The sequence below is a fragment of the Populus nigra genome, chromosome 2, assembly GCF_951802175.1.
Source record: "Populus nigra chromosome 2, ddPopNigr1.1, whole genome shotgun sequence".
In the NCBI taxonomy this organism is placed as follows: Eukaryota; Viridiplantae; Streptophyta; class Magnoliopsida; order Malpighiales; family Salicaceae; genus Populus; species Populus nigra.
The window spans coordinates 26653808-26681502 of NC_084853.1; the positions used below are offsets into that span (position 1 = coordinate 26653808).

General features: G+C 37.7%; 2 protein-coding genes across 4 annotated transcripts; both read right to left on the reverse strand.

The window, feature by feature from the left end:
* Positions 1-9205: 9205 nt before the first annotated feature.
* Positions 9206-9646, reverse strand: LOC133682895 (ATP synthase subunit alpha, chloroplastic). The gene has a single exon (XM_062106441.1). The coding sequence runs from the start codon at positions 9644-9646 to the stop codon at positions 9206-9208; it is 441 nt and encodes a 146-aa protein (XP_061962425.1).
* A 5062-nt stretch (positions 9647-14708) lies between these two features.
* Positions 14709-27596, reverse strand: LOC133682881 (chromatin modification-related protein EAF1 B-like). 3 transcript variants are annotated; one of them, XM_062106428.1, is made up of 23 exons: positions 27291-27596; positions 25546-25738; positions 25365-25419; positions 25186-25283; positions 23626-25087; positions 23421-23540; positions 23006-23272; positions 22471-22659; positions 22231-22311; positions 21938-21995; positions 21337-21857; positions 21164-21217; positions 20193-20250; positions 19892-20088; positions 19730-19783; positions 19557-19637; positions 19177-19314; positions 18925-19041; positions 18411-18508; positions 18017-18232; positions 17545-17920; positions 15346-17139; positions 14709-15134 (listed from the first exon to the last, which is right to left on the reverse strand). In XM_062106428.1, the coding sequence occupies exons 2-22, from the start codon at positions 25686-25688 to the stop codon at positions 15496-15498; spliced, it is 6027 nt and encodes a 2008-aa protein (XP_061962412.1). In that variant the 5' UTR covers positions 25689-25738; positions 27291-27596; the 3' UTR covers positions 14709-15134; positions 15346-15495. The 3 variants fall into 3 exon arrangements, with proteins under 3 accessions (XP_061962412.1, XP_061962409.1, XP_061962410.1); XM_062106425.1 differs by having other exon boundaries at positions 18925-19044; XM_062106426.1 differs by having other exon boundaries at positions 18925-19044; positions 25546-25748.
* Positions 27597-27695: the final 99 nt, after the last annotated feature.

Consider the following 27695-nt stretch of genomic DNA (forward strand, 5'->3'; position numbering starts at 1 on the left):
TACATTTATTTTGGCTAGGAGTGAGCATTTCTGATTGGCTGGTTTCTCTCTTGGTTATTGTGGTCTTTATTCGCCATAAGTGGCTGCTTTTGGATGTTTTAGCTGTTCATCTAGCTAGTTCCTGTTAATCTGTCGTGTTAGGGTGTGGGTGTTCTATTTGGTTTGCTGTCATGGTTACTGCTGCAACTGCTTCCTTCCTGTTATCCTCAACGGTTTGCTGACTTAATGCTCGGTAAGGATGCATGGCCTTGCATGGCTAGCGTTTTGTTGGGAGCATGTTCCCTTTTCTGTTTATATCTGTTTTTCCTTGTTCTGGGATTTTGTTCCTCTTATGTTCTGTACATGTATTTGAACTTGCTGGTTCTACAGCACGGTTACTTTTGATCTTAATATATACTTACATTCTGATAAAAAAAAAAAAACAAAAAAACAAGAGCTCTCAGTTTGTGCTTTCCTCAACAGATAAGCACAATGGAGAGGATGTTTCCTCCTATGAGACTTCGGATTTTTGAGAATGTTGCTTGGATCTTGGTCTTCATGATGTAAATTATACTAGTTGTTATTTTAACTGGACAAACAATTTTGTTTGGAGCAAGCTTGATCGGGTTCTGATCAATCCCTCATGGTCTTCATTGCAGCGTCTGACTTATGTTCACTTTGGCACACCAGCTGCTTTTACATATCACTCTCATGTAGAAGTCCATCTAGACCAGTATGTGCAGGGTAAACATAATTTTAAATTCTTCAACATATGGACTTCATATGATTAGTTCTAGGAAGTGGTCTCCAGTAATTGGTCCTCCCTTGTTTATGGCACTCCTATGTATATCCTCTGTCGCAGGCTAAAGCTTCTGAAAAGGCACTTGAAGGAGCTCAACCATCTCTACTTTAGCTATATTTTAGAGTGAGTCTCACGTCTTTAATCTAAGTTGGAGGTTAATCAATCTGTTTTGCAGCAAAACAGGGATAACTAGCTCTTGTTTGAGCAGGACCGACTCCTTCGCTTAAAATTGACAAATTTGAAGTTTGTAGAAAAGCAATTTTTTAGTCAAAAGATCAAATGCAAGTTCCTTAAGGATAGTGACAAAGGCTCCAGGTTCTTTCATGCTCTCATGAGTCAGAATCATCGGAGGAATTTTATTCCAGCCATTATGTGTAGTCATGGTTGTCTTAACACCTCCTTGAAGAAAATGGGGGCTGAATTTGTGAATTATTACTAATAGCTGCTTGGCATATCCAAAACCACAATTCCCCTTGACAGTGCAGTCACCCGTTGTGGTCCTTGCCTTTCTTCAAGTTCTCATGACCTCTTACTTTCTCCGGTATCACATGAGGACATTCGAAAGGCAGTCTTCAGTATTTGGAATGACAAAGCTCCCGGCCCTGATGGTTACTCTTCCTTATTCTTCAAGCACGCCTGGAATGTTATTGGGGGGGGATTTTTGCGCTGCAGTCCAGAATTTCTTCCATTCTAGAAGGCTTTTTAAGCAGATTAACCATTCCATTATTGCTTTGGCCCCAAATCAGCTAATGTTTCTTCTACATCTGATTTCAAGCTAATCTCATATTGTAATGTGATCTATAAGGTGATTGCAAAGATTTTGGTTGGTCGGCTCGCTAAGGTTTTAACGGACATTGTTAGTCTCATGCAGAATGCTTTCTTGGGAGGTAAGCTTATGGGTGACAATATTAATCCTTTCCAGGAACTCCTTAGGCAGTATGGCAGAAAGCGTTCGTCTCCCCGCAGTCTGATGAAAATGGATTTTAAAAAGGCCTTTGACTCTGTCCAGTGGGAGTTCTTGGAAAATCTTCTTCTATATCTTGGCTTTCCAGATGGATTTGTTTTTCTTGTTATGCAATGTGTCACCACAACCTCTTTCTCTGTTGCAGTGAATGGTGACCTCCATGGGTTTTTCCAAGGGAAAAGTAGTGTTAGACAAGGTGACCCTTTATCCCCTTATCTCTTTATTTGTTGCATGGAATATTTCTCCATGATGCTCAAACTGGCCTCCCAGCAGGTGGGATTTCATTTTCATCCAAAGTGTGGGGTTCAGGGCATCAGTCACCTTGCTTTTGTGGATGATGTTTTACTTCTCCCCCGTGGTGACTCCTCTTCAGTTCATTACATCCTTCAACAGCTCACACTCTTCAGCCAAACTTCAGGTTTGGACATAAATTCACAAAAATCCTCCATCTTCTTTGGGGGAGCTAGTAATGCTCAAAAGCAATCCATTCTTTCAGTTTTTAGCTTTAGAGAATGGAGTTTTCCTTTCACCTACCTTGGGGTCCCCCTGAGTCCTCATAGGCTGCTAGCTAGCCAGTTCTCATCGCTTCTACAAGATTTGGAGTTGTCTGTCTAAGGATGGATTGGCAAACATCTCACATATGCTGGGAGACTGGAGCTTCTTCGGTCTGTTCTTTTTGGAAAGGTTCATTTCTAGTTGAATATTTTCCCCATGCCGGCAACTATGATCATAAATATCATTAGTATCTGCAGAAACTTCTTATGGACTGGTGATGTTAGGAGAAGTACTTCTGCTTTGGTTGCCTAGAAATCTATTTACATGCCTAAGACAGAAGGAGGTCTTGGCCTCTTTGATCTCAAAGCCCATAACAGAAGCTTCCTTGCCTAGCAGCTCTAGAACATTCATCTCAAAACAGATCATGTCTGGATTTGTTGGGTGCACCATTTATACTTGAGCAGTGGCACCATTTGAACTGTCCCTGCCCACCACTCTTCCTCCCCAATATGGAAGTCTATTATATCTGTCAGGGACCTTATCTCTCAGCATTGTGGGAACTCAAGGACAGAATAATGAAGGTCCTTTTCTAGCTAATGCCTATAACTTCTTTTGGTCGGTAGGTTAACCAATCTCATGGGACAAAATAGTTTGGGAACAGTGGTTTTTGCCTAGATACAGCTTCATTCTATGGTTAACTGTCTTGGGAAAGCTTCAAACCCGTTACAGATTGAGGTTCATTCCTTTCTATCCCACCTGTGTGTTCTGTAGACAGGAGGAGGAGTCTCATAGTCATCTGTTCTTTATGTGTGACTGGACATGTCGTCTGTGGGTTAAGATAAAATCCTAGCTGCGGATTAGCAGAAGCATGATGACTTTGAACAGTGCTCTTCGAGGGTTGCATCCTAAGAAGAAAAGCCTTGAGGCTCGGATGAGAAGAGTTCCTTGAGCATCACGATGTATGTCATCTGGGAGGAAAGAAATAAGCGGGTCTTTGAGGGGAAAATCAGGGAAGTTGATGCAGTCTTTATGAGGTTCCAAATCCTGTTTTATATAATTTTTCATTTTCACGAGAAGGATCATTCCCTTCTGCATGTAGGCTGATGAGTGTTGTAATGGTCATGGGAGCTCTTTGCTTGCTGATCTGCTTGGACGTTCAGGTTTTGGTTGCTGGTGCTGGTGGTTAGTGGATTCAAGTATGTGCTGCTGTCATTCGTATTTTGCATAGATAAGGATGGTTTATTTGTGATGGTAGCTGGTTTCTCTTCTGCTTGGTTATCCTCGGCACCTATAGTCTTTGGGTTCCCAAGATAACCGATGTTTTGCTCTTTTTGGGTTGTATTTATTTTCTTGTGCTTACTAAGAGTCTGTTCCTGTAAGCTTTGCTTTGTGCATGTGTATATATGGCTTGCTGGTTCCCCAACTCGTCTAATTTTGATCTATAAAATTTCTTACATTTGATAAAAAAAAAAAAAGAGCTCTCAGTCAAAACACAAAGGGGGTCTGGCGGTCCTTGACATCAAAACCAAAAATGACAGCTTCTTTGCCAAGCAGCTATGGAACATTCATTTGAAATCGGACTCTCTTTGGATTCGATGGGTAAATCATTACTACATTCCTCATACCTCTATCTGGTTCTCTAATGCTAAGAAGACAGCTTCTCCACTTTGGAAGTCAATCTTCTCTCTCCGTAAAAAAATGATTGAGCAATGTGGAGGGATTCCTGCAGTGCAACAAATGCTCTCAAGCTAGCACTCTGGATCGAGGTCTTTTACAGTCAATGCATATGATTTCTTTATATATAAAGCTGATCATGTCCAGTGGGCTAGTGTGGTTTGGGAACAATGGTCTCTTCTAAGGAACAACTTCTCCTTATGGCTGGCGATGTTAGGCAAGCTGAGAACAAGGGACAGACTCCAGTTTATCTCCTCTGATCCTCTATGCCCTCTCTGTCAGAATACAAGTGAATCCCATGCGCATCTCTTCTTCAGTTATGTCTGGTCGTCTTCTCTTTGGGGTAAGGCTAGATTTTGGCTCAAGATTCATAGTAGTATGCCTACCTTAAACAGAGTCATTCGATATGAACCTATATGGACATAGTACCTCGGCCAACTTCTTCCTTTTAACCAAGCGTGAGGTCTACGTTATACCTTCCCCTTACCAACGGTTCTCAACCTATATGGATATAGTACCTCGCCGAACAACACTCTGTTCATCATACATTATCAAGTAACACAAAACATCTACGTATATTCATCTACCAAGGTTTTTCCCCAATCATCATTTTCAATACCAACTCCAAACATTATCACAATCATACAATCTTACATTCACATTTGTATAATGACAGTGTATCTACACAAGTAATAACAATTCTACAACACATAAAGATTCTATTTCATTTTTTTTATCACAAGTATAGTCACCAAATCATGCTGCAACCTATTTCCATTTACTTAAATTGTTCTCACGGAACTCATCAATCTCACAGCAGAATTCAAGTATGAACCTCAACATAATTTCAGTTCTAGCACACAAAATGTTCTTAGCAATCTAGCAGAATCACACTTTATGCATTTCATCATTTCTTTACACATTTCATGTAAGTTCTTTAATTATATGTGAAAATCAAAGCATCAATCATCCACATCTAGTCTGTTTTAGTTTGAATAAGATCTTAGGAGTTCAACAAGGTCATTTTCATGCATTTCATCACACAACACATTCTATCTAGCCCTTTAGCTATGGTCGACCCTCTACCAAGTTTTGTTCATTCAATTTCAATCATGTTCTTTCAAAGAATGGTCTGTAAATGAGTCTTTTCTTCCTTAGTGTTCTGCCTAGGTCTCTTTTGTTTCTCCTTGGTTACAAGTTTTTGAGCTAAGGTGTAAGAACACTTCTCCCCCACTCTAGGTTTTTCCCCTTTTTTCTTCCTATCCAAACTGTGAGGTATTTTTCAGTCAAGAGATGAAATTAACCTTACCTTATGTTTTTAACAAGCTCCTAGTGTAGATTTCGGTGGTATATTCTTTTCTTTTGTCTGATTTTCTTCTTCCATTCTTCTACTATCCAGCCAGCTTGTTACATTCCCTCTCCTTCCATGTTTTTAGCCCTTTAACCTCACTCTCTAGTTCTCCCTTTCACCCACACAATCACTGAAGGGGACATGCAGTTGTATTTGGTTCAGTATTCCGTGGAGAAGGGGCAGAGGAGCAAAGGCATGTAGCCAGACACATGCAGCTGTTGCAGCCGATCCTTGGAAAGAGGAAGAGTCCTCTTCCCTTTCCCTTCTTGCATTTATACCCCGCTCTTAAATGAGGTGTGGTGTTTGGGTGTTGGACAAGGCTATTCTTGTCCCTTTTTTGGGTTATTTGGGTCTGGTTTCTACTCCTATTCTCCCCTAGGATAGGCCAACCTTCTTCCTCCATGTTTTTCTCTAAGGCTAACCGGTTCATGTCTCTCAATTCCACTTAGAATTGGTTGGCCGAGGACTAATTTTTTGTTAGGTTTTACAAAATGTATGGATTTATCAGTGCACATAGTCATCGTTGACTCAGAAATCATCAACGAAAACTATGTCGCTACCGATTCAGAAATCGACAGCAATGGTAGAGTCGTTTCTAGCTTTATTTATTTTTTTTGTTTGGTGTTTATATTTTCCCCTCTCAATATAAATTTCATCCTCGAAATTAAAAGGACTCGTATTGATAGTGCCTTCAGATTCTCAAAGCAAATACCACAGTAACCAACTCTAGGTCGTGTATCAGGAAATTCTCTACATATATTCATCTACCAAGGTTTTTCCCCAATCATCACTTTTAATACCAACTCCAAACATTATCACAATCATACAATCTTACATTCACATTTGTATCATGGCAGTGTATCTACACAAGTAATAACAATTCTACAAGACATAAAGATTCTATTTCATTTTTTTATCTCAAGTATAGTCACCAAATCATGCTGCAACCTATTTCCATTTACTTGAACTATTCTCACATAACTCATCAATCTCATAGCAAAATTCAAGCATAAACCTCAACATAATTTCAATTCCAGCACACAAATTGTTCTTAGCAATCCAGCAGAATCACACTTCATGCATTTCATCATTTCTTTACACATTTCATGTAAGCTCTTCAATCATATGTGAAAAATCAAAGCATCAATCATCCACATGCATTCTGTTTTAGTTTGAATAAGATCTTAGGAGTTCAACAAGGTCATTTTCATGCATTTCATCACATAACACATTTTATCTAGCCCTTTACCTATGGTCGGTCCTCAACCAAGTTTTGTTCATTCAATTTCAACCATAAAATAAATACGCGAGAAAACCACCAATTTCACATAACACATTCTATCTAGCCCTTTACCTATGGTCGGTCCTCAACCAAGTCTTGTTCATTCAATTTCAACCATAAAATAAATACACGAGAAAACCACCAATTTCTTCTTTTTTTGGTATGGGTCTAGCCCATCCTAGACCCAACAAGCCTAGTCGGGTCACTGGCCCAAACCAGCAACTCAGTTGGGCACTTTTGCAGGTTGCATGTGTGAATTACTCATGCATGCACTGCACAGTGCGAACGTAATTAAAATTATCTTCACATAGTGCCAACACTAAATGAAATGCAAAACGGGGAGAGAAGAGAAATGGTCCTCTAGTTTCCTCTGTTTGTCCTATTCTCTCTTATCCTTTTTTCTTTTTCTTTTTTCTTTCACCCCTTCTTTCTTTAGTTCGTGGCCTTTCTCTAGCTTTTATAAGGCCAGAGAATGCTTGGTTTTGTAAGGCTTAGGGACCAAGGTGAGTGTTTTTCTGCCCTTGGATCTTGGGAGAAAGGTTTTAAACCCTTGATATGATCCTTCTAAAGTTTTTAAATGGGAAACAATGAGAAAGTTAGGCATTTTTCTGCAATTGACTGACCATATCAATATCGCCTGAGACCACCTGGACCTGGTATGGGGTGCATACCTTTTGACCAAACTCATTCTTGTTTGATTTGGAGGTGTATAGCTCTATATTTGATCATTTAAAAGTGTCCACTATACAACGTAATATTTGACACTATGTTTTTGGCTAATTAGGGACATGATGTTGTGGAGATCCATGGAGAAAATGGGATGTAAACGTTTGATATTGTGGACATGGGATTGTAGAGAGAGTGTTTCTTAGTCGAATGGTAGTGGTTTCAACCTTGGACGTGGTCGGAAACGCCGCATTTAGCTGTCTGAAAGTACCCCCTTGACCAGCCAAAAATCAAAGAAGAAAAATAATAATACTTTAAACGGTGTCGTTTTGGTTAATTCCTGTAGATTAGGGTTTCCTTTTGATTTAGGGTCTGTCAAGTTTCAAAGCAGTCCTTCATCTCTTGATTTCTTTCTATTTTATCCTTAATTTGCCTCTTTTTTTATGCAATTGTGTCCCTGTCAACTTCATTTGTCACCCTTGAATTTGAGTGTCGTTTACAAGTTAGTCCTTGATTTTTGATTTATTTAATTATCCCCCTGAATGACCACTAAACTTTCAATTTTTGTAATTTAACCCCTGATTTCTCACTAATTTCGGTCCCTCAAGTTGTGTGCAATTTGCAAGTTGATCCTTGGCTCACAAAAATTCAATTAATCCCCTATTTGCTCACCAGACTTTGATTTTATGCAATTAAGCCCCTGATTTGACTAAATTAGACTTCTCAAACTTCCAATTAAGTCCTTAACATCAATTATTTCAGAATTGGCCTTCCAAGTTAATCTCCTTTTGCAATTAAAAAACCTTAATTAAATAGACAAACCTTCTTTAAAAACACACACACACCGTGTGTGTGTTTAATTTTTTTAAAAAAACATGGGTAGCAACAACAATCATATCAACCATCATATTAAAATATAGAATAATACAAAATAAACATGCACACATTTATGTTTACACAAACATCCTAAAAATGTCAATAGAGAACATGAGTTTTTCAATTCAAATAAAGTTCTACCTAATCTATTACAAGGAAAAATGTAGCTTTAACTAAGGAACTACTCCTGTCTCTGGACCCATTAGTCTTGGCTCATGTCGCAAGCAGGACTCATCAGAATGGATGATGGGTCCTGCCAAGGGCAGAACTCATTCGTAAAAAAAATTTAAAAGTGTGTAGCAAGCAGTGAAGTCCTTCTCTGACTTTTTCTACTGGTGAACGCTAGGCAGGAAGAGACCTTATAGCACCCAGAGGCGAGTTAAGGAAGTCAACTGGAAGTAGCTAGATATATAGGTAGTGTTCGCTTCTTAGGCATATAGAACGTCTTCCTTCTGATGCCTACCCCAGGGCATATCGTATCGTATAAGTTAAGTCCTATGGAATCTCTTTTTTAAAGGTGAGAAACTTTCGTATCTTATTAGCTTAGTAAGCTTCAGCATCATCACTAAGCGGCATTGTAGCAAGTAGAGAAGATAGCTTTGGTAAAGGAAGGAAGGCTATGGCTAAATCACTAGTAGTAGATCTGATAGCTATGTCCCTAGTAACAGATTGTTTTGGCAACAACAGAAAGGAAGGGGTCCATGTAGTTGCCCGCCCCCTTCTTAGTCAATGGGGCAACAGGTTCGGCATCGACTAGAAAAGAGAGAATCCACTTCAGATAACCACGCCTCTTCTAGGCAGCGTGTGGAATGGCCGAGAGCGGACCTTTTTGGATATATAATCCAAGTCGAGAGTGGAGTTACGGGAACAGCCGTCTGATGGAAAACGACTTTCACGTTCGGTTCAGAGAGCACTTTTATTTCGGTACTTATCCTCCTGTTTTATGGATGCAACAACATGGCGAGCTGTGCGTTCTGGAGTGGGACCTTGCGTAATCCTGCCTGTCCCCGGCTAGTCCCTCCATACCAGCTAGCAGTTTAGGGACTCCCCTTCTTTACTGAGTAGGGTTCCCGGGTGCCTATGCGATTATTAAGTCAGGGTGCTACTGTACCAGAGTCATCTATCGTAGTAAAGGAAAAGTGCCTGCCTCGCACTCTGAGGTAGTCTTTCTATCGTAGCGAATTGCGCAAAGGCTTCTAATTCTGCGAATTGCGCCAATTCCAATTTTAATTTACCAGCTACTTGTTTCATAACCTTAATTTGAGCTACGGATCCTACTCTAGAGACCGAAATACCCACATTAATAGCAGGCCTGATTCCAGCATTGAATAGATCGGCGGATAAGAATATTTGTCTGTCTGTAATGGAAATTACATTAGTAGAAATATAAGCCGAAACGTCTCCCGATTGGGTCTCAACTATTGGTAAAGCAGTCATACTTCCTTCACCTAAAGAAGAACTTGGTTTAGCGGCTCTTTCCAAAAGGCGTGAATGCAAATAAAAAACATCTCCTGGATAAGCTTCACGTCCAGGCGGTCTTCGTAATAGAAGAGACATTTGGCGATAAGCGCAATCTCTTCCAGTCTATCCAATTGCATAAGGACATCCGGTTCTAGCATCGAATGGCTCTTTCTTTTTGGCTCTTCCAACTTTAGAGTTTCCTAATTTAAGAAGTCCCTAATCTATTCTATCAGTACTACTAACGAGCTAACATGCTAACAGTAGTTAAAAACTGGTCTTTCTCCGGCTCCCCTTTTTACCTAGCATAATAACTAACAGGCTTAGAAGACTAGCAGTTCTACTAATAGGATAAGAGTGAGTTGGAAAAGGTTATTCTTCTCATTCCTTCCCTTGATCTGACAGTGCAGAGTAAGAAGGGCCTAAAAAACATTACCAGTAATCTGAGGCAAGCGCATAAGAGAGCTAGCTTGTGTAAGAGTCATAAGAGGACTAAGAATAAGAAAGGTCCAACTCGTACTAAGGCTATCGGTACTACTCTTCCAAATTTCCTAACGTGGAAAAGGTATCTACTATGTTTACCCTTTCAGAAAGACCAGCTCTCCCCTTAGTTGGTTTAGTCCACGATTAAAAATTCGGTAAAGGTCCATTTGTCATATATATCCCATAGCATATCTAATCTAGTATATGAAATATATGAGAGGTCCATATACATTGTTTTACATCCCATATTCCATTCTGATACATGGAATTCAATCATGTATCAATTTGATCTAAAAATTAATCAATCCAATTTTTCGTTTTAAATTTTTAAATATAGATATATTTTTTTTTCTTTTATAAGGGAAGAAATATACCATTTTTTATGTATTTCTAGCCGAATAAAAAAAAATTGGATTGATTAATGTTAACAAAATTAGGAATTCCTAACGAATTGAAGATTATTGTGTATACCAAATTCAAACAAACTGACATTCTTATTTAATATTCCATTATTTATTATTACTGATCAATAAAACTATCTTAAAAAGGCGGGAGGAGGGGGATTTCATTTTATGGTAAAAAGTTTATTCATTTCAATTATTTCACAAGAAGACAAAAAAGAAAACAAGGGATCCGTTGAATTTCAAATAGTAAGTTTTACTAATAAGATACGACGGCCTGGTCCAACTGGGCTCATGTTCCGCCTTATTTCTCCAAGCCCATCTAGTATGGACGGCTACTGCAAATAGAAGGCGCCAGTCTATAGACCTTGGTCCCTAACTCATTTGCCAAATTAAAGTCAACCCATTCTTGAAATGTCTTCCTCTTGCCATTGTGAATGTGCAGTTCCTTCAAATTCAATTGCGAAAAGAACTGATTCTAGAAAATCAGAAAGTGCCACAGCGTATTATTGAACAGCAAATGAAATACCAAGGTTCACTTTACTGAAAGCGAGAGCCCAAGAGCGACGAAATGAGTTTCTAAAAGAAGTGGGGTTCTAGTCCTGCATTTGATGCTGATTATAGTGCGTCACGCTACTAGACAACGGATCTATAAATTTTATCTCAATCAAAGGGGTTTTTTCTTTTCTCCCATATAATTTGTTTCATTGATAAGAGTTTTTTTATATTATTTAAAAGTTAGGTGATCATAATGTTTTTTTATTTGAGGATGTATTGAATTTTCTTATTAAGATATTTTTTTGCATTTCAAAAATTCTTTGAAAAATTTAAAATTTTATAATTTTTTTCTCTAATATTATCATATTAAAGTTGATGGAGCTCTCAATAAATTTTTTATTCACATCATATATTTTATATATTTGTATTATATATGAGAATTTTTTAACAATAAAATCTATTAAAAAATAATTTATAAATATTATAATATAATATTATTTTGGGTAATATAAGATATTTTAATTTTATAACATAAGTGTATGAGATTCAAAGTTTTATCAACGTTTTATTATTTTTAGATTTTTTATTTAGTAGTTTTAAATTATATATATTATTAAATACATAAATAAATTATGTGTTAGGTCCTGCACTTAGCAAGACTTATTAGAGTTTAGTCCTGTTAGGGGCAGGACCCAAAATAGCTTTGGGCCCGGCTGCACAACAGGACCCAATAAGTTTGGAGACCCAAAAGCACTAGGTCCGGACTCAAAGCTAATGGCTCCTGCGTCATGACCTAACTTACTTGGGTCTGGTGTCAGGACCCAAGACTTTTATTATAAATAAAAGTCTTGATATTAAAAATATTCTTATTTGTGTTATAAAGATTATTATTTTTATTATAATTAATATTATTAATATAATAATGAATAAATTAAAAATATTCTTATTTCTATTATAAATATTGTTATTTTTATTATAATTAATGTTATTGATATTAAAAATATTTTTATTTGTATCATAAATATTATTATTATTATATTTCTCTTGCATCCAGCGTCATGACCCAAGGTTCTTGGGTCTTAGGTTTTTTGTGTTATAAATATTATTATTTTTATTATAATTAAAGGTATTAATATAAAAAATATAATTATTTGTGTTATAAATATAATTATTTTTATTATAATTAAAGGTATTAATATAAAAAAATATAATTATTTGTGTTATAAATATAATTATTTTTTATAATTAAAGGTATTAATATTAAAAATAGTATTATTTGTGTTATAAATATTATTATTTTTATAATAATTAATAGTGTTAATATAAAAAAAATATTATTATTTGTGTTATAAATAATATTATTTTTATTCTAATTAATAGTATTAATATTAAAAATAGTATTATTTATGTTATAAATATTATAAGAACTTAGGTCAGGTTAGTTTAATATTATTATATTCATTAATATTATTAAATTTGTAAAAAATATTATTACTATAAAAAAACATAAAAATGATTTGAATGGTAAAATCAATTATTATTATTATTATTATTAACTTGGGTCAGACATCCCTTTCCAGGCCCAAGAAACTTGGGATAGGAAAGGGGCCCCTCTCCCAAGGAGCTTGGGTGTGGCTGTAGCGCAAACTCAAATTCCTTGGGTCTTACAACCCCGTTAGACCCAATATTATTGGTCCTTCGCCAGGACCTAAGGCTAATGGGTCCATCATTAAGACCCAATGCTCTTGAGTCCTGCGTTAGGACCTAATTTATTTGGGCTCTAGCAGGACCCAATGCTCTTGGATCCGATGTCAGAACCCAAGGCTAATAGGTCCTGCGTCAGGACCCAATTCTCATGGGTCCGGCGTGAGCATCTAAGGCTAATGAGTTTTGTGTCAAGACTCAAGATTCTAGGATATTATGTTTCTAAATATAATTATTTTTATTATAAATATAATTATTTTTATTATAATTAAAAGTATTAATATTAAAAGTAGTATTGTTTGTGCTATAGATATTATTATTTTTATTATAATTGAAAGTATTAATATTAAAAATAGTATAATTTGTGTTATAAATATTATTATTTTTATTATAATTAATAAATTTGAAAAACATTATTATAAATATTAAAAAATAAGCATAGATTTGATTTGAAATGTAAAATTAAAAATTATTGTTGTTGTTGTTGTTATCAATAATAAATTTTAAAAAAAAATAAAAATTTTAGCACACAAATTAAATTTATTATTAATATTATATATATTATTGTTGGATCTGAAGTTGCAACCAAACTCAATACTTTTAAGTTCAATGTTACAATCAGACCTAATACTTTTAAATTTTAATTTTTTATGATATTTGCTAGCTAACTAGCAGAAAACTGAAGGACCTCGAAATCCTTTAGTTTTCAATCCTGACAAAGAGGTTTGGGTTTTTTCTGATCATTCCAGGCGCACAAGAATCTGGGGATTATAAATCCCATCAGGCGTGAACTTAACCCCCACATGCTCATTCATATTATTATTTAAGGTTGTCATTTTCGTTTCGGTAAGTGTTTTGTTTTTTCAATTGGAATGAAATGTTTTAGTTTCGGAGTATTTCGGCTTGCCGTTTTGGGATTGTACTGTTTATATATATATATATATATATATATATATATATAAACATAATTTAAATTCAAGATAAATTAATTATAAATTATGTAATACAAACACAATGCCAAACAGATATAATTTCAAAATTTAAAATATTTCTAAATACTCAAGATTAAATAGATCTTTAACTTAAAGTAATTCAACTTAAACAAAATATCAAAATATTATGAAAGTAAAATGTTTTAACACATATTTTAAATATAAAATTAGGTCAATATTATCAAGGCTAATGGAATATAAAGCATCCCTTATTTTGCTCAAATTCCTACAAAGTATAAACATGAAAAAAAAAAAACATGAATATAAACCATATATATTAGTGATAAATCTAATTTTAAAAAATTCATATCATTGTTAATGAAAATAGTAATAATAATTTTCAATATTATTATTAATATCATTGTTATTGAAAATAGTAATGAAAAAGAGCTTTTTATATTTGGGTGGTTTAATTAATTAAATTGAACAAGGTTCAATTTGATTCAATGGCTTTTCAAGAGCGGAACGGAACATGTGGAATGAAACCGGAACGTTCCGGCTGAAATTTAGCCGAAAAATCCGGAACGAACCGAGATTTTAAATGAGATAAAAATTATTCTGTTTTGTTCCGTTTTTTGAATTGGTATAGAATGTTTCGGCCATTCCAAACAAAACGGAACGGAATTAACAACCTTGTTATTATTATTGTCCACTGTTACAAATATTACAATAAAATAATAAAGCAAATGAAAGAATATATATATATATATATAGACACACACGTGAAAGGCGCCAAAACAATTTCGGAAACAAGGACTTGGAACAGTATCAAAACTCCAAAAAGATGCTGCCAAAGAATGTCCTAGTTTGTGCTGTACAAATACAATTTGCTCTTGCAACCAAGAACAAGAAAGGGAAGGCGATTTGCATTTCTTAATGCAAACCACTTTAGACTTCATTTCCATCTACAGCAAGCAACCTCGGTGATCACAACTGTTGTAATCAAGGGTGTAAAAACAAAGCTAAGCCTTCTGATGAACAGAAACGCAAAGTTCAATATGTACAGCAGGAGATGGATCAAGGCTTGCTGCAAATGGAAGAAGCAAGTTCATGCATGTTGATAGGTACCATGGCAGAGAGTGATTGCCATTCTAATTGCGTGGACCGTGTATTCACAAAACTTCTCAAAGGCTTTGCCCATAACAATGAGAGCAACTAAACTTAATCTGAAAGTGTGTAAATGATACATGCACTAACCTACTGGGGCACAAACAAAAATAAACGGGCCCCTCTGCACAGAAGTGGGGAAACCAGACAAAAAGGTGGGGAGAAGTACAAGAAATGGGGAGATGAGACCCTGTACACACCTCTATATCTGTCTCCATCTTCCCAAAGCTCTACACCGGTGGTAATTTACAAGATTTATTAAACGGGCCCCAAATAACCCAATAAATCAAAAAGAACAAAAAAAAAATGGCCCGAAGAGATCTCTTTGCTAACAGAATCTGGAAATGACAAGCCACCTCTTCTCATCTTGCAATGCCCCTGCTGCAAAGTAACCAGCTTCATCTGCATGAAATTCATGACAATTAATCTCTGCTCATCTTAACTGAAACAACTGAACTCCCCACATCATAGGATACAGCTAGTAGAATCAGAGAATTTTGCTTGATGGTAACAACCAAAAAGTTAATGTGAATGCAATGATATCCTATCAGAGTCGATCAGAATCTGCAGCTTAACTAAGGAGTGGGAAACAAAAAAGAGAAGCCAAATCTACCTGTACACAGCTGTCATAAGGGCATGCAAACCCGACCCCAGAAGTACTGACTGCTTCCTGAACTGCACAATCCACCAAATTGCTCCATTCCAGACTAGAATTCCTTGGCCTGATATGTAAACTGCCTTGTACTGATTGAAGATGCTGTGTCTACAGCTGAGACGGCTGCTGTGGTGGCAGCAGTTGAGGTGAGTGTTGTTGTTCTTGCTGTGACTTTTGTTCTTGTGGCTGCAACAGTTGTTGGCATGGGGGTGGTAAGGCTGTTGATTTTTGTGGTTGTTTGTGCGGCCACTGTGCTCCACCATTATGGCCATTCATGGGCAAACCTCCTGATAACTGCCTGTGGACTGAACCTAGGCTGACAGCTGGCTCACTCCCAGTTGCACTTGTAAGAGCTGGGCTACCAATAGGACCTTCCTGAGAGGCTGAATTTTCCATGCCAGAATCATGCAAGGGTGATTCTGATGATTTCCACTGTATCGCAGAGGCAGAAGAGACAACTGGTGCCACATTAGCTGTATCATTACAGCCCTGGGTCGTCATTGTGGATGTTCTTGTTCCTGTCCGGGAGATGTTTGGAGTTTGCTGATCAGTATGACTCTGATCATTTTGAGGCTTAGTTGCCAGATCAGAATTCACCTGCCAATTCTTTTGAAGCATTCTCTGAACAGCTGGTTGAGGTTGACTAACCTGCTTCTGGTGTGGCTGTAGATGTGCTTGCAGATGCTGATGATTAGGGACCATAACTGGAGTGTTTTGGTGAGTGGCTGTTAGTGTTTGACCAGAGAGTACTGGTTGAACCTGGCCTTGAACACTATTATCCAAATGGGAAGGCATTTGCTGAAGTGGTTTTGACGAAAGGTTTGTTGAGCCAGAATATAACTTTTGCTGTGGCTGAGAATGGTTCAGGGATTGTGAAGAAACCAGTGGTTTAGACGACTGAATTGGACTTAACCCAGCCCCAGAATACAAGCCTGGACCCTGCATCAAGTGCATGATTTGCTCTCCTTTCTCTGCACCTTGGTTTCCTGGAGGAACAGAAAGGCCATTCAAAGGAGAATGATCAATCAAGAGGTTCTGGTGCACCACCATGTTCCCTCTTCCCATCCCCTTTAAGAGTTTAGCCTGCTGTGGAGACTGTGAGTGTTGTCGTTGTTGAGGGTGATGCCGAGCAGATTGTTGGAATTGCTGTGGCTGCCATTGGCGTTGCTTTCCCATCTGATTGGTCAACCCGCTGGAACCAGTTTGGGGATTCCAGCTGACAGCATGATGTGGCAAGTTATGTTTCTGCTGCTGTTGCTGCTGCATTGAAATGGGAGTCATTGGGGAAGGTGGAGTTATAGGGGGTGGTGACAATGGCTGCGATGCAGTTGGTGATGGAATCTGAGAACTGCTTTGCATAGATGATGTTATGGGAAGTTGGGATTGATGTTGGGCATGGGGCACCAAAGCACTAGATGCAGCAAGCCGCTGCTGCTGGAGAAGCCGCTGCTGCATTTGCCTTTCTTTAGCATGGTGCATTGCATTTGTTTGCTGCTGTGAACCTGTAGTATGGTTGGAGCCATGAAGATTGGGATGATGAGGATTGCTCAACATATTGGACTGTTGTGTGGATATTTGATGCTGATGCTGGGGATGGCCTGGATATGTCTGCACTGGCGTAGTGGCCATCTGATTAGCAAAAGCAGAACTCAACCCATTGAAGGCAGGAATTCCTTGGTTGTTCCCTTGTGTTGCCTGCATCTGAAGCTCTGGTACCTTCATTTGTCTTTGATGCTCAGGGTTATGGCCAAGCTAAGGCAAAAATATAATATGTTATGTAATATAGAAGTACTGATCACTATAATGCAGTGATGCCAATGAAACGCATATGAACTTATACCATAACATCAAAATGTTGATTTCCACAGGAAAAGAAAAGTACAATTGCAAATACCAGCAGCAGAAAGCTTATTACACCAGATCAGAGTTGTAATGACCCGTGGTCTAGAATGTCATGTAACTACAATGAACACTTTATGTGTAATGCATAAAGCTATTAACTTTAAAAGACACGTATAATGCAAAAATTAATGAAACAGCCTCAGTCAAGAGCAATGCAATCGCATGCATGAGCATCCTGAGAGGGGGGGGAGGAGGGAGGGCGAGAGGGAGAAGATAGAGATGGAGCGCATATGTAGAGAAAGATTTAGTATTTACCCTCATATAATGCATAGCCTCGCGAGGTCTCATCGAGTTCCCTTGACCAGAACCAGTTCCAGAGTGCATATTTACAGGGCTTGGCATCCCAACCATATTGGGAGAAAGCAAATTGCCTGGATTCAGCATTGATGGTGAGGCTATTCCTTGAAATCCTGGCCTTGGGAGTGGCATGCTTCTGTTCATCCCTGGCATTATGCCCATACCATTTCCACCTGGTAGCATGTGAACACCACGATCAGCTCCAGAAAGAGCCCCAGAAACAGACAAGTTAGACTGCTGCAAGTTTCTATTAGATAACATTTGATGGCAGTGTTGCATTCTTTGCTGCTCGTCAACTGGTAAGGATGTCCTTGGAACATTGTATCTACCATCTCTGAGATTAAATATGACGACCCAAAATCAAAGTTTGAAAAATCACAATTTCATTAAAAACACAATGATAATGTGAAGATATAAAATAGCATACTACCTGAGAGGTGCATTAAGGGGACCAGATGGTGATGATGAGTTACTGCCAAGAACCACACCAGAAGATCCTTGCAGAGAAGAGCTTGCACCAGAAGTAGGAAGCATTGATGCTATAGCACCTTGATTTGTCATTAACAAATTGCTAGCATGTGAACCTTGATACACAATGGGAAGAACATCTGGATTTGAAGCACTTGGATCACAGAGATCAAGGGGCCTTCATCCAAACAATAAAGTAAAGTAATATTCAATTTCTTGTACAAGACAAAAGACATGAAATACATTCCAGGAAAAGTAAGAAGATAGAAATTGCAAAGTAATGAAGCTGGTTGTATAGTGATAAGCTGAACACCATAGGCTAGACCATAGATATGCACCGAAGAATAAAAACTTACATTAGGACACCTCCATTTAAGTTTGGGCAAACTTGGGAAAGAGCAATACCATGAGAATTGTGAATTGCTGCTATTTGCTTAGGATCCTGGTTTTCATTCTTCACAAGATACAGCAATTAAAATCAGTCACGAAAGTATTTTGCAAAAGGAAAATCATAAACAAAGCATGATTGTAATGCTTTCAGATACAAAATGTTCAGTCAGGTTTTTTCCCAGGGCAGGTAAAAATTCTACTTTATACAGCAGCCACAAGGAACATGTCCTCAAATTCTGTAACAATCTCAAAAGAATGGAATATCAGGAAAAAAAACATGGTAGAAAATTGAGAAGAGAAGTGATGCCTGATCTATCATTCAGCTGGCAAATAAATTTTGGTATGAAGACGGATAAATAGAGTTTGGATTTATTTGAATGGAAGGTATAAAACAGTGTTAGGTTGGGCTTCTGAGAAGTGAGAACTAGCAACATGACATGATCAGCACAGATACAGCTACACTTTGAGTGGCAAACAAACCTGACTCCTTTTGTAAAGATACTTCTTCCCAATCATGATAATTTTCTCAAAATGAGACTTCAGGGTATCCTCTTGCATTGGCCCTTGCAAATGTTGAAACAACTGTCTGGCACTGCCCTGCTTAAAATACAGCAATACAGAACAGTCAAGACTGTCAGGGTAGCAAAGCTTAAGCTCAATGGTACACAGCTAAAATTACAAAAGCAAGCATAGAGTTTCAGGTCAGAAAAGGACACAACATAGCAACCTTACCTTTGGAATGCCAGGTAAAGTTGACGGGTAGGATTGAGAAGATCCAGAATCCTCAGCACTATCAGCCCCATCACCAGCACCCTTATCCATTAAGATTTTGTGGCGTTCTTTGCATTCTTTAGGCTTGCGAAATATACACTGGACAAGTTGGGCAAGTGCCAATATATGAAATTTTCAGCAGAAAAAACAAAGAGGGGGGAGGGGGAGAGAGAGAGATGCTTCACCATCTGAAAAGTGAAAACTACTAATGTAGGGAAAAAGGAAGAGATAGATTTTTACCAGCTATGAAACATTGTAGACAGTAGACACTATTGTGTAGTGACCTGATATGCATCCCAAACAAAGAGGTAAAAATTGATAGATGAAAATATCTTATTTACCTTGAATTGAACAGTGCTGTTGATAGCATCACTTATAAGATCCCAATTAGGACCCATGTCATGCACAAGAACAACAAGAGCCTGAAGAAGCAGAACAAAGAAGTCTCAAGTACTTGATCAGAATTTTAGCAACCAAAGAACAGATTCAAGAAAGACACCAAGGGAAAAGCAACCTGGTCTTCAAAAAGTGACCAAGGACTTCCAAAACCTGGCTGCCCAGCAGACATCTGCACAGGAAATCAAATGCTCAAACTCATAGAAAGATATATCTAAGAAAACAGTGATGAGTTGAGAGCATATGGCACATGGTCAGCTACAACTTCACCAGGGAGTACCTTCATTGATTTATTTTTTCTTCCCCCTTCCCTGCCACCAATCAATTTGATGAATCTATTTGTGTTTGACATCTTACTCATCTGGGAAAGGGCTGGGGATGGGACGGACCCAGTCATTTGCGCCATGCTGTCAAAAGTATTATCTAGCAATTGCTTCATTATCTTTGGCTTCTTTGCACTATGTTGCTCATATAAACCTTAAAGAAGATATTTCAAAGTGTCAAGGATGAAGAGGAACGTGAAATCATATGTATACCTGTCAAATCACTATTAAAAGAATATGAGATGAATGGGATTTTACCACTAGTTCCATTAGAGTCAAAATGATGACTCTCTGATCTCTTTCTGAAATTATCCCTCTGCTAGTAGAAAAGCACCAGTATAAAAATTAGTGTGTTTAGAAAATAGCTTTTATAACGCAAATTTGGTAGACAGAAGATTAGACAAAAGAAAACATTGATCACTCAAGTGCTTAACACTACATAAATAAATGCACTAACAATATACCAGAAAAGTTACATAAACTCATCATAAATTTGTTCATATCATCCATTTAATAGAAAGTATGGTCAACTTGGTGTTCTCTACCAGTTTTTCAATCAAAAGACTTACCATAACTACTCCCCCATCCCAATACCCAGCAGAAATGGCAAAGTTAGGAGAAGAGTTAATTCTTTTAGAAAGACCTTGACCAACATTGTCATCTGTGGACTGGATGCAACTTTAACTAGCGGAAGCTAATACTCATAATTTCTCTCAAGTTCAGTTTATCAGTGAATTTTGCAGTCAACAAACTCAATATATGATTCCTAATACCCATAATTTCTCTCAAGTTCAGTTTATGTGACTTTTGCAGTCAACAAACTCAATATATCATTCCACATTTTAAAAGTGCTTCTGCCCAAGATTGTTTTACACCCCAAAAGCAACAATCATTGAGCGAATGATCATGTTTTGACACATCACTGCAAGGTTCTCTGTCATATTTTGCATCAATTATGACTAGTGTCTGCTTTTCTTCGGCCATAATTTTATTAAAATGGTGATTACATGGCTCCTTAGCAATTGAAGTCGTACTTCAATTCATACGGTGCTCTCTCCAGGAACACCAAACATTTTTTTTAAAAGTCTCTAGACCAAAATGCATGCTGAAATTCTAAATTAATGACACTACAACCTGAATTTTACAATTACCTGGTGCTCATCATATTTTCTGCTTAAAAAAAATGCAAAATTATATCTAACATCCAAACCTAAAAAAAGTTACATCACCTGATCATTATGAACAGTGGAATCCAGCTGCCAGCCCTGCTCATAAGCAGAACCCTGCAAAAATGGTGTTAGTCAACAAGCATTACAAAGAAAACCACTTTAGAAAGCACCCAGACTTTATTAAAATAAACTAAGCCCCCAGCATCAGCTGAACTATGAGAATTCCTAGGTACCAGATGTTTTGCTTTCTTCTTCTTCTTCAGTTTTGCTGACGTCTCGGCATAGTCATATGGTAACTGCCTTTCAAAATCTGCAGCTGACTCGACCTCCACACTTTTTTGTATTTGTGATCCGCCATGCAAAGTACTCTGGTCATCCTGAAAAGAATTAGTATCTCCACTTGACGCATCTGTCTTCATTGGAGCCTGGGGTAGAACCCCAGTGGTTCCAGCAGTAAAAGGACTTGTAAACCTCTGCCTAGAAGCAGTACGCATGCGTTTTGTTGGAATTGAACCAGTGTTAAGATTATTAGCAGGCCTTTTCCCCTTCAATACATTTTGTTGAGGCCCGGTGGTGCAGTGTCCATAAGGTGAATCAGTTGCCAGATCATATGATCTTGCAGAAGGTGACTTTGTGAAGCTTTTCCATTTCTTCTGGTCATGTTTTCCTTGCTTGCTACCTTCAAAGACGCCATGCATATAGTAGGCACTTGTTTCTTCTTCCTCATCATATGCATTGTCATGACATCCAAAGTCTGAAATTTGGGAATGAACCAATGAAAGAGAACAAATTCAATCAACAAGGAACTAGTAGATAAAGTACATTTAGCATTACCTGCTGGAGTGTCATACATAGATGTATCAACCTCATCCTGCATGTTATTGTGAGTTTTCTGGAAGAATAACAAAGTTCAACAAATAAGCAAGATTAAGATGGAACAAACTTGAAAACAACGCGATGAGGGAAAAAATCAACAGTTTGTAGTTTACAAGCATCAAGTGCCAAGCCAACTTCGCCCGCTAGAAGTCATTCTCCAGTATTCTTTCTAAATTTTGTCAAACTGTATGTCTTTCAAGCATAGAGAAAACCAAGAACATGTTCCATAGCTTTCAAAATATTTTAATTACCTCACTTTGCATGATATGAGATTCAATGGACAATCTGTACATTGCCATGGCAGCTGAGGGAACTGCATAGAACAGGCTTTTCTGCAAATAAAAAGTTGAATGCATAATGAGTGATTTATGTGCAAACAAGGTTAGAGTAAAACACACAGGCATGCATCTAAGAGATCAAAAGGAGATGGCTTTGGTAAACATAAACAAGACAACAGATATAAAAAACATAAAGAAGGTAGGTATGCATACTTCCGTGAGGTGATCATCCCATGAAATGTCCATCATGCCTAAATCAGCTATTCTCTCAGGAGTTGCTGGTACTTCTTGAAGGGAAGGAACTGGAGAGCTGTTATATTTCAAAAATCTTAAAGCATATCCATGAATGGCATGGGCAATCTTTTTGACAGGCTTTTGTATCTCTAACTCTTTGCATGCCACCTGCTCATGAACAAAATGTTCAGAATGGGTCAATACTTAGTACGAATAGGACGAAAATCATACCATTTCAGAAAATTAATGCAGTTCTAAACTCCACTAAAAGCATATTCATTTTATGTTTATCAATATCCAAAGGAAAATGAACTTTGATCCAAAGCTGTCTTTGTATGTGTGTGTGTGGAATAAATAATATCTCCACTTATCAGATGAAGTGCATTTCAATTAAGTGAAAAGTTTTGCGAAAGTGGGAATACTATATATTGAAAGCAAAAAACAAAGGAAAAATGAATTCCAGGCTGTTAAATAGATGAGTATGGAAAAGGTGGTTTCCAAACATTGCTAGCACCTTATCAATTTCTCCAAACTTGTTGACAGCAAATTCATTCCCATAAAAGATTATCGACTCATGCTTGCCATTCTTTGAACCAAAACTTTGACAATTGTTACTTAGATACACCTCCATTGAGTGCCAGAACTGCATGACAGCCTTAGCCAGACTATAAGCAACTTTTTTTAGCTTCAGATGCTGATTTCGTTCCTCAACTCTCAATCTGGAAGTAAAAGCAACACGGCGACATATTTGAGCAGCAGCAGTCATCTTCCAGAAACGCTCCTATGAGGAAATAGAATAAATAACAAAGCTTAAATAAAGATTAAGTTAAATATAGGCGCTAATAGTGAGTTCTTAAATGTACAAGATAAATTCTTCACGAGGGAAAAAAAACAATTGAGCAAGAAATTCCTTATATAAAAAGTCAGACCTGTGCAAAATCATTTGCCAACCATGCCATTTCTTCAAGGACAAAATCCCAGTGAGATTTCCAGTTACTCTTTGAGGGCACAGTTCCAACAGATAATTCAGCAATCCTCTTCCGCTTAGCCTGCAAGCCAAACTATGTCAGTTCTTTTAAAAGCTTTTTGAAGAAATAGATGTGGTATGTTTAAGAGATAGTATGAAGGAACAACCTCGATAATCCGTGCCTCTTCCAAAACAGAATCTTCATGAGCCTTGTCTACCAATTTCAATTGTGTATTAGAACAAGATTGTGGGTCAAGGGCCGCAGAAGATTTTTTCTCTAACAAAATAAGGTGGGGAAGCTCTTGAATAGATGGATCATTATAGCCCTGGGGACCACTGGGGTAAATGTTTTCTCTGTTGGAATTGGAACCGTCAGCCAACATCTTGCCCGCCTTTGTATCAGCCTCAGGTGCTACATGGTCATTTTGTTCCGCCCCTTCAAGATTATGACACCTCACCTCATTTTGAGGGTGAGAACAACTTCTCATCTCTTCCTCACTTTTGACAGTAGAATCATTGCCAGAGTAGTTTTGATGCACAGAACCATCATTGATGGCAGTAACATGTTCAATAGAGTAGTTTTGATGCACAGAACCATCATTGATGGCAGCAACACGTTCAATAGACTTAGTCTCTTTCTTTTCATTTCCCATATTACCTGATAGTAAACTTTGTGTTCCTTCATGTTTTGATAGTTCTTTAAAAAGTATTTCATTGGTATCATCATTTCTGTAATTGGCACACAAATCACTTTCATTGTTTACATCCAAGCTTATGCTATTTTGGGTGCACGAGGACTCTGAATCGAATCCTTTAGTTCCCATTGCTGTGTTACCATTTTGACCTTCATCTCCATCTTTTTTCAAGTCACTAAAACCATTAAGCAGACCCGGACCAGTTTCATTCTCAGTCTTTGTTGATTCAGCACAAGGTAGACCTTCAGGACAAGCAGAAATAACCTGCTCCCTTCCTCCATCATGATCACATTCCTTGGAAGCATTCTCAGTATCAGCTTCTGAAGGTTGATCATGCAGGTTATCCCTCAAGACATTGGACTCTGTAACATCCAGCCTATATTCAGGCAGGTTAGCAACTGTTTTCAGTGCCTGCACACAATCAAGTTCCATGTTTGAATGGGTATTGGAAGCCTCAATCTGGGAAACCATACCATTTGAAGCTGGAGACTTTGGGTTAGAGACTAAAGTGATATTCTGGTCTTTATGATTGTCTGTTTCAGTTACCAACCCCTTCACATCCCTTGCACCTCCTCGAACTGGTAAGGAAGATCCATGACCACCTGAACTCTGAACAATATCAGTTGAACCTGATCGAGCACTATCACGGTTTGGTCTGGACCTATTCCTTCGAGCATATGGCCGAAAAATAGCAGAATCTTCAGACTCCTTGGCATTATGAGTCCCATCCATCTGTGAAGACTGCTCTGATTGAGTCACTTTATTCCTTCTACTAGGATTTGTAGGTTTTCTTTCAACTTCAAGTAACTCATTTTCACCATCAAAATTGTCAGCACTATTGGGCTCACAAACTGCAGTAGCCCCTGGTCTCCCACTACTTTCTACAGAATCCCCGTGAAGTGATGTTGTCAGTGGAAAATTGCCTTTTGCTTCACTGTAATACAATATGGAGAGGGGAAAATTGAAGCAGGAGAAGCATTAGCCAACTAGCAAACTATAAGTCAGTCAAACACCACAGCAAAAGGAATATACCTAGTACCAAACTGTTCAACGTGATGATCCGTGAGTGAAGTAGACTGGACACTAACAGAAGCTGCATTCACAAATTTAAAATCCAAAGGATTGCCACCCTGCAAGTAAGGAAGAATTTAAAAGGGAGGTAAAAACATAAAAGAGTTCAAAATAGCAAGAAAAAGCTTAAATTGCCATACTTTCTCAAGAAATTCTAGCTCCCTTCTCCGTTCCTCACGAACATCATACTCTTGTCTGTTAACATCAAATTTTAGTTGCCAATATCAAGAAATTTAGGACATATTTTTCTCATGTAGCGAAAGAAATGCAGAAATTACAAAAACTGATAGTAAAACACACAAAAAAGCATGCCAGTGTTACCTAAGTTCTGCATGAGCCTTCTCAATTGCTGCTTGCCGTGGAGAGGTTTTTATACCAATACCAACTCCGCCATCAACAACCCCACCCATGGAATCAACTTCAGCATTTACTAGGGGAGCAGACCCTGGACCACATCCATGCATTACCACTTCAGTAGCTAGAGGCCTTGCACTCCTCCCATCAATTCAAAAAACTGTCGAATTCTTTGATTAGACATAAGACTAATATTAGAATGAAGAAAAGAGTGGCCCACAATGAAAAGGCACTTTCCCCCCAGTAAAATGAAAATGAAATTAGCATCGTATGCATGATGGATAGATCTTCTTGTATAAGTGTATCAGTCTTTTCAAGTCCAAAGGTTTGACTAAATTAGGTTGCATGTGTATTAGATAGATGGGCAAGTCTAGATATCTTATTATGGCTTATTCAAAAATTCAAGGAGCAATGGTACGTAGCAAAAGTAAAATGTCAATGCATTAGATCCGGCCATCTATATCAGAAAGGTAATCATCCTGTCAAATTAAGATGTCTTAATATTATATATTCTCCCTTCATTCCATAAGCATAATAAGCTACATGGAAGCATGCAGACATTAAAATGCTTGAGTTCTTGAACTGACCCGGTAAATAAGTATTGCATGCAATAAAAGATGCAGGAATTTAGATCTATGCAGCAGCTTAAAAATTATTTCTCCAAAATAGAAAAGGAAATAAGTGGACATCCTTTTAGAAAAATTTACAGCAATGCATCATGCTATGGAAACATGAATGTCGAAAAACATATGATAGCTCCCCCAGTGCCCAAAACAGAAATAAAAAAATGAATACTCGAGCAAGCCAGACAGAGAGCTAAAAAGTTTGCTGTTCCAAATCTATAGCACATGTCATTTGCAAATCAGCTTGTAAAATAATCTAGCTTTCTACAAAAAGTTGGAAATTTTTTAAACAATCTCAACTCTGCTTAAAACAAAGGAATCACAAGAAATAAAGCATGGAAACATCATGAATGCATTCCCAACTATTACACAGTTTTCTCTTTGCTAGCAAGAATCCTGAAAATTAAAGAGACTCTTTTTCTAGCCATAAACCCTGAAACATCTTTTGTAACCAACCCAACCAAATGATTTCCATGGCCAGTTATACAGCAGAGTTGCTATGCCATTCTCCTTTGCAAGCATCACAAAGCCCCACCAAACTTCCACAAGCAAACGTGTATTATTCACAGTGAGTCAAGCAATCTGTTTCAAACAGGTTAGGTTTCTAAAAAGAAGCAAATACATTATCCATAAGTGTGCAAAACAAAGCAATTAATGATCACACAACAACCAAATAAATGTACTTAGTTCCCACAACATGCATTTCTACGCAAATAAGCAGCAGTGGCGAAATACATTAGTGCCAACGTCGTTTCAGATTCACACACAAGCAAGCAGCAGTGCCAAAATACATTAGTACCCACGTCGTTTCAAATTCGCACACAAGCAGGCAGCAGCTATTCAAAAACTTAAAACCCCTAGCTTACCAGTTTAAGACACGAGCAAACCAAGTTAGTGCATTAATTCCCCACCACCTTTACGCATACAGATATGACTTACCGCATAAATCCTTGAGCATTTAATCAAAAAAGGAATTGCCTCAAACAAACCCTAATTTCGCACAATTCTCAAAAATCCAACATTGCACCCCAACTCTAGGGTTTCCAAAGTAGTAGCAAAATTCACTGAAAAAAGTAAAGCAATAATCACCTGAATTACAAATTTGAGAAGCTAGGGCACGGCTTTTAGTAACCACCGAATTGCACGCTTTCTCTCTCCTGGGGTTTTTTCTTTGGAAATCAAAACGAAATGAAATTTGCCCTAGAATTTAACAACACCTTCGAAATTTAACCATCAGAGCGACTTGCTCTGCCTCTCTTTGCCTTTAATCCTGTTCTTTGTTTTCTTTTTTTCCTTCGTTTATTGTTATTTTTTTATTTTTGTTCTATCTGGTATTTTTGTGCGCGTGTTTTCTTTTCCAAATCGAGGGGGTACTATGCGAGACCTCCCCCTCCCCTCCCCCTCCCCCTCCCCCTCCCCCTGCGTGTAGTAGTGGGCCTGGGTTTTACAATACATGAAGAAGAAGACGACGCCGATGGGCCCTTTTGTTTTTAA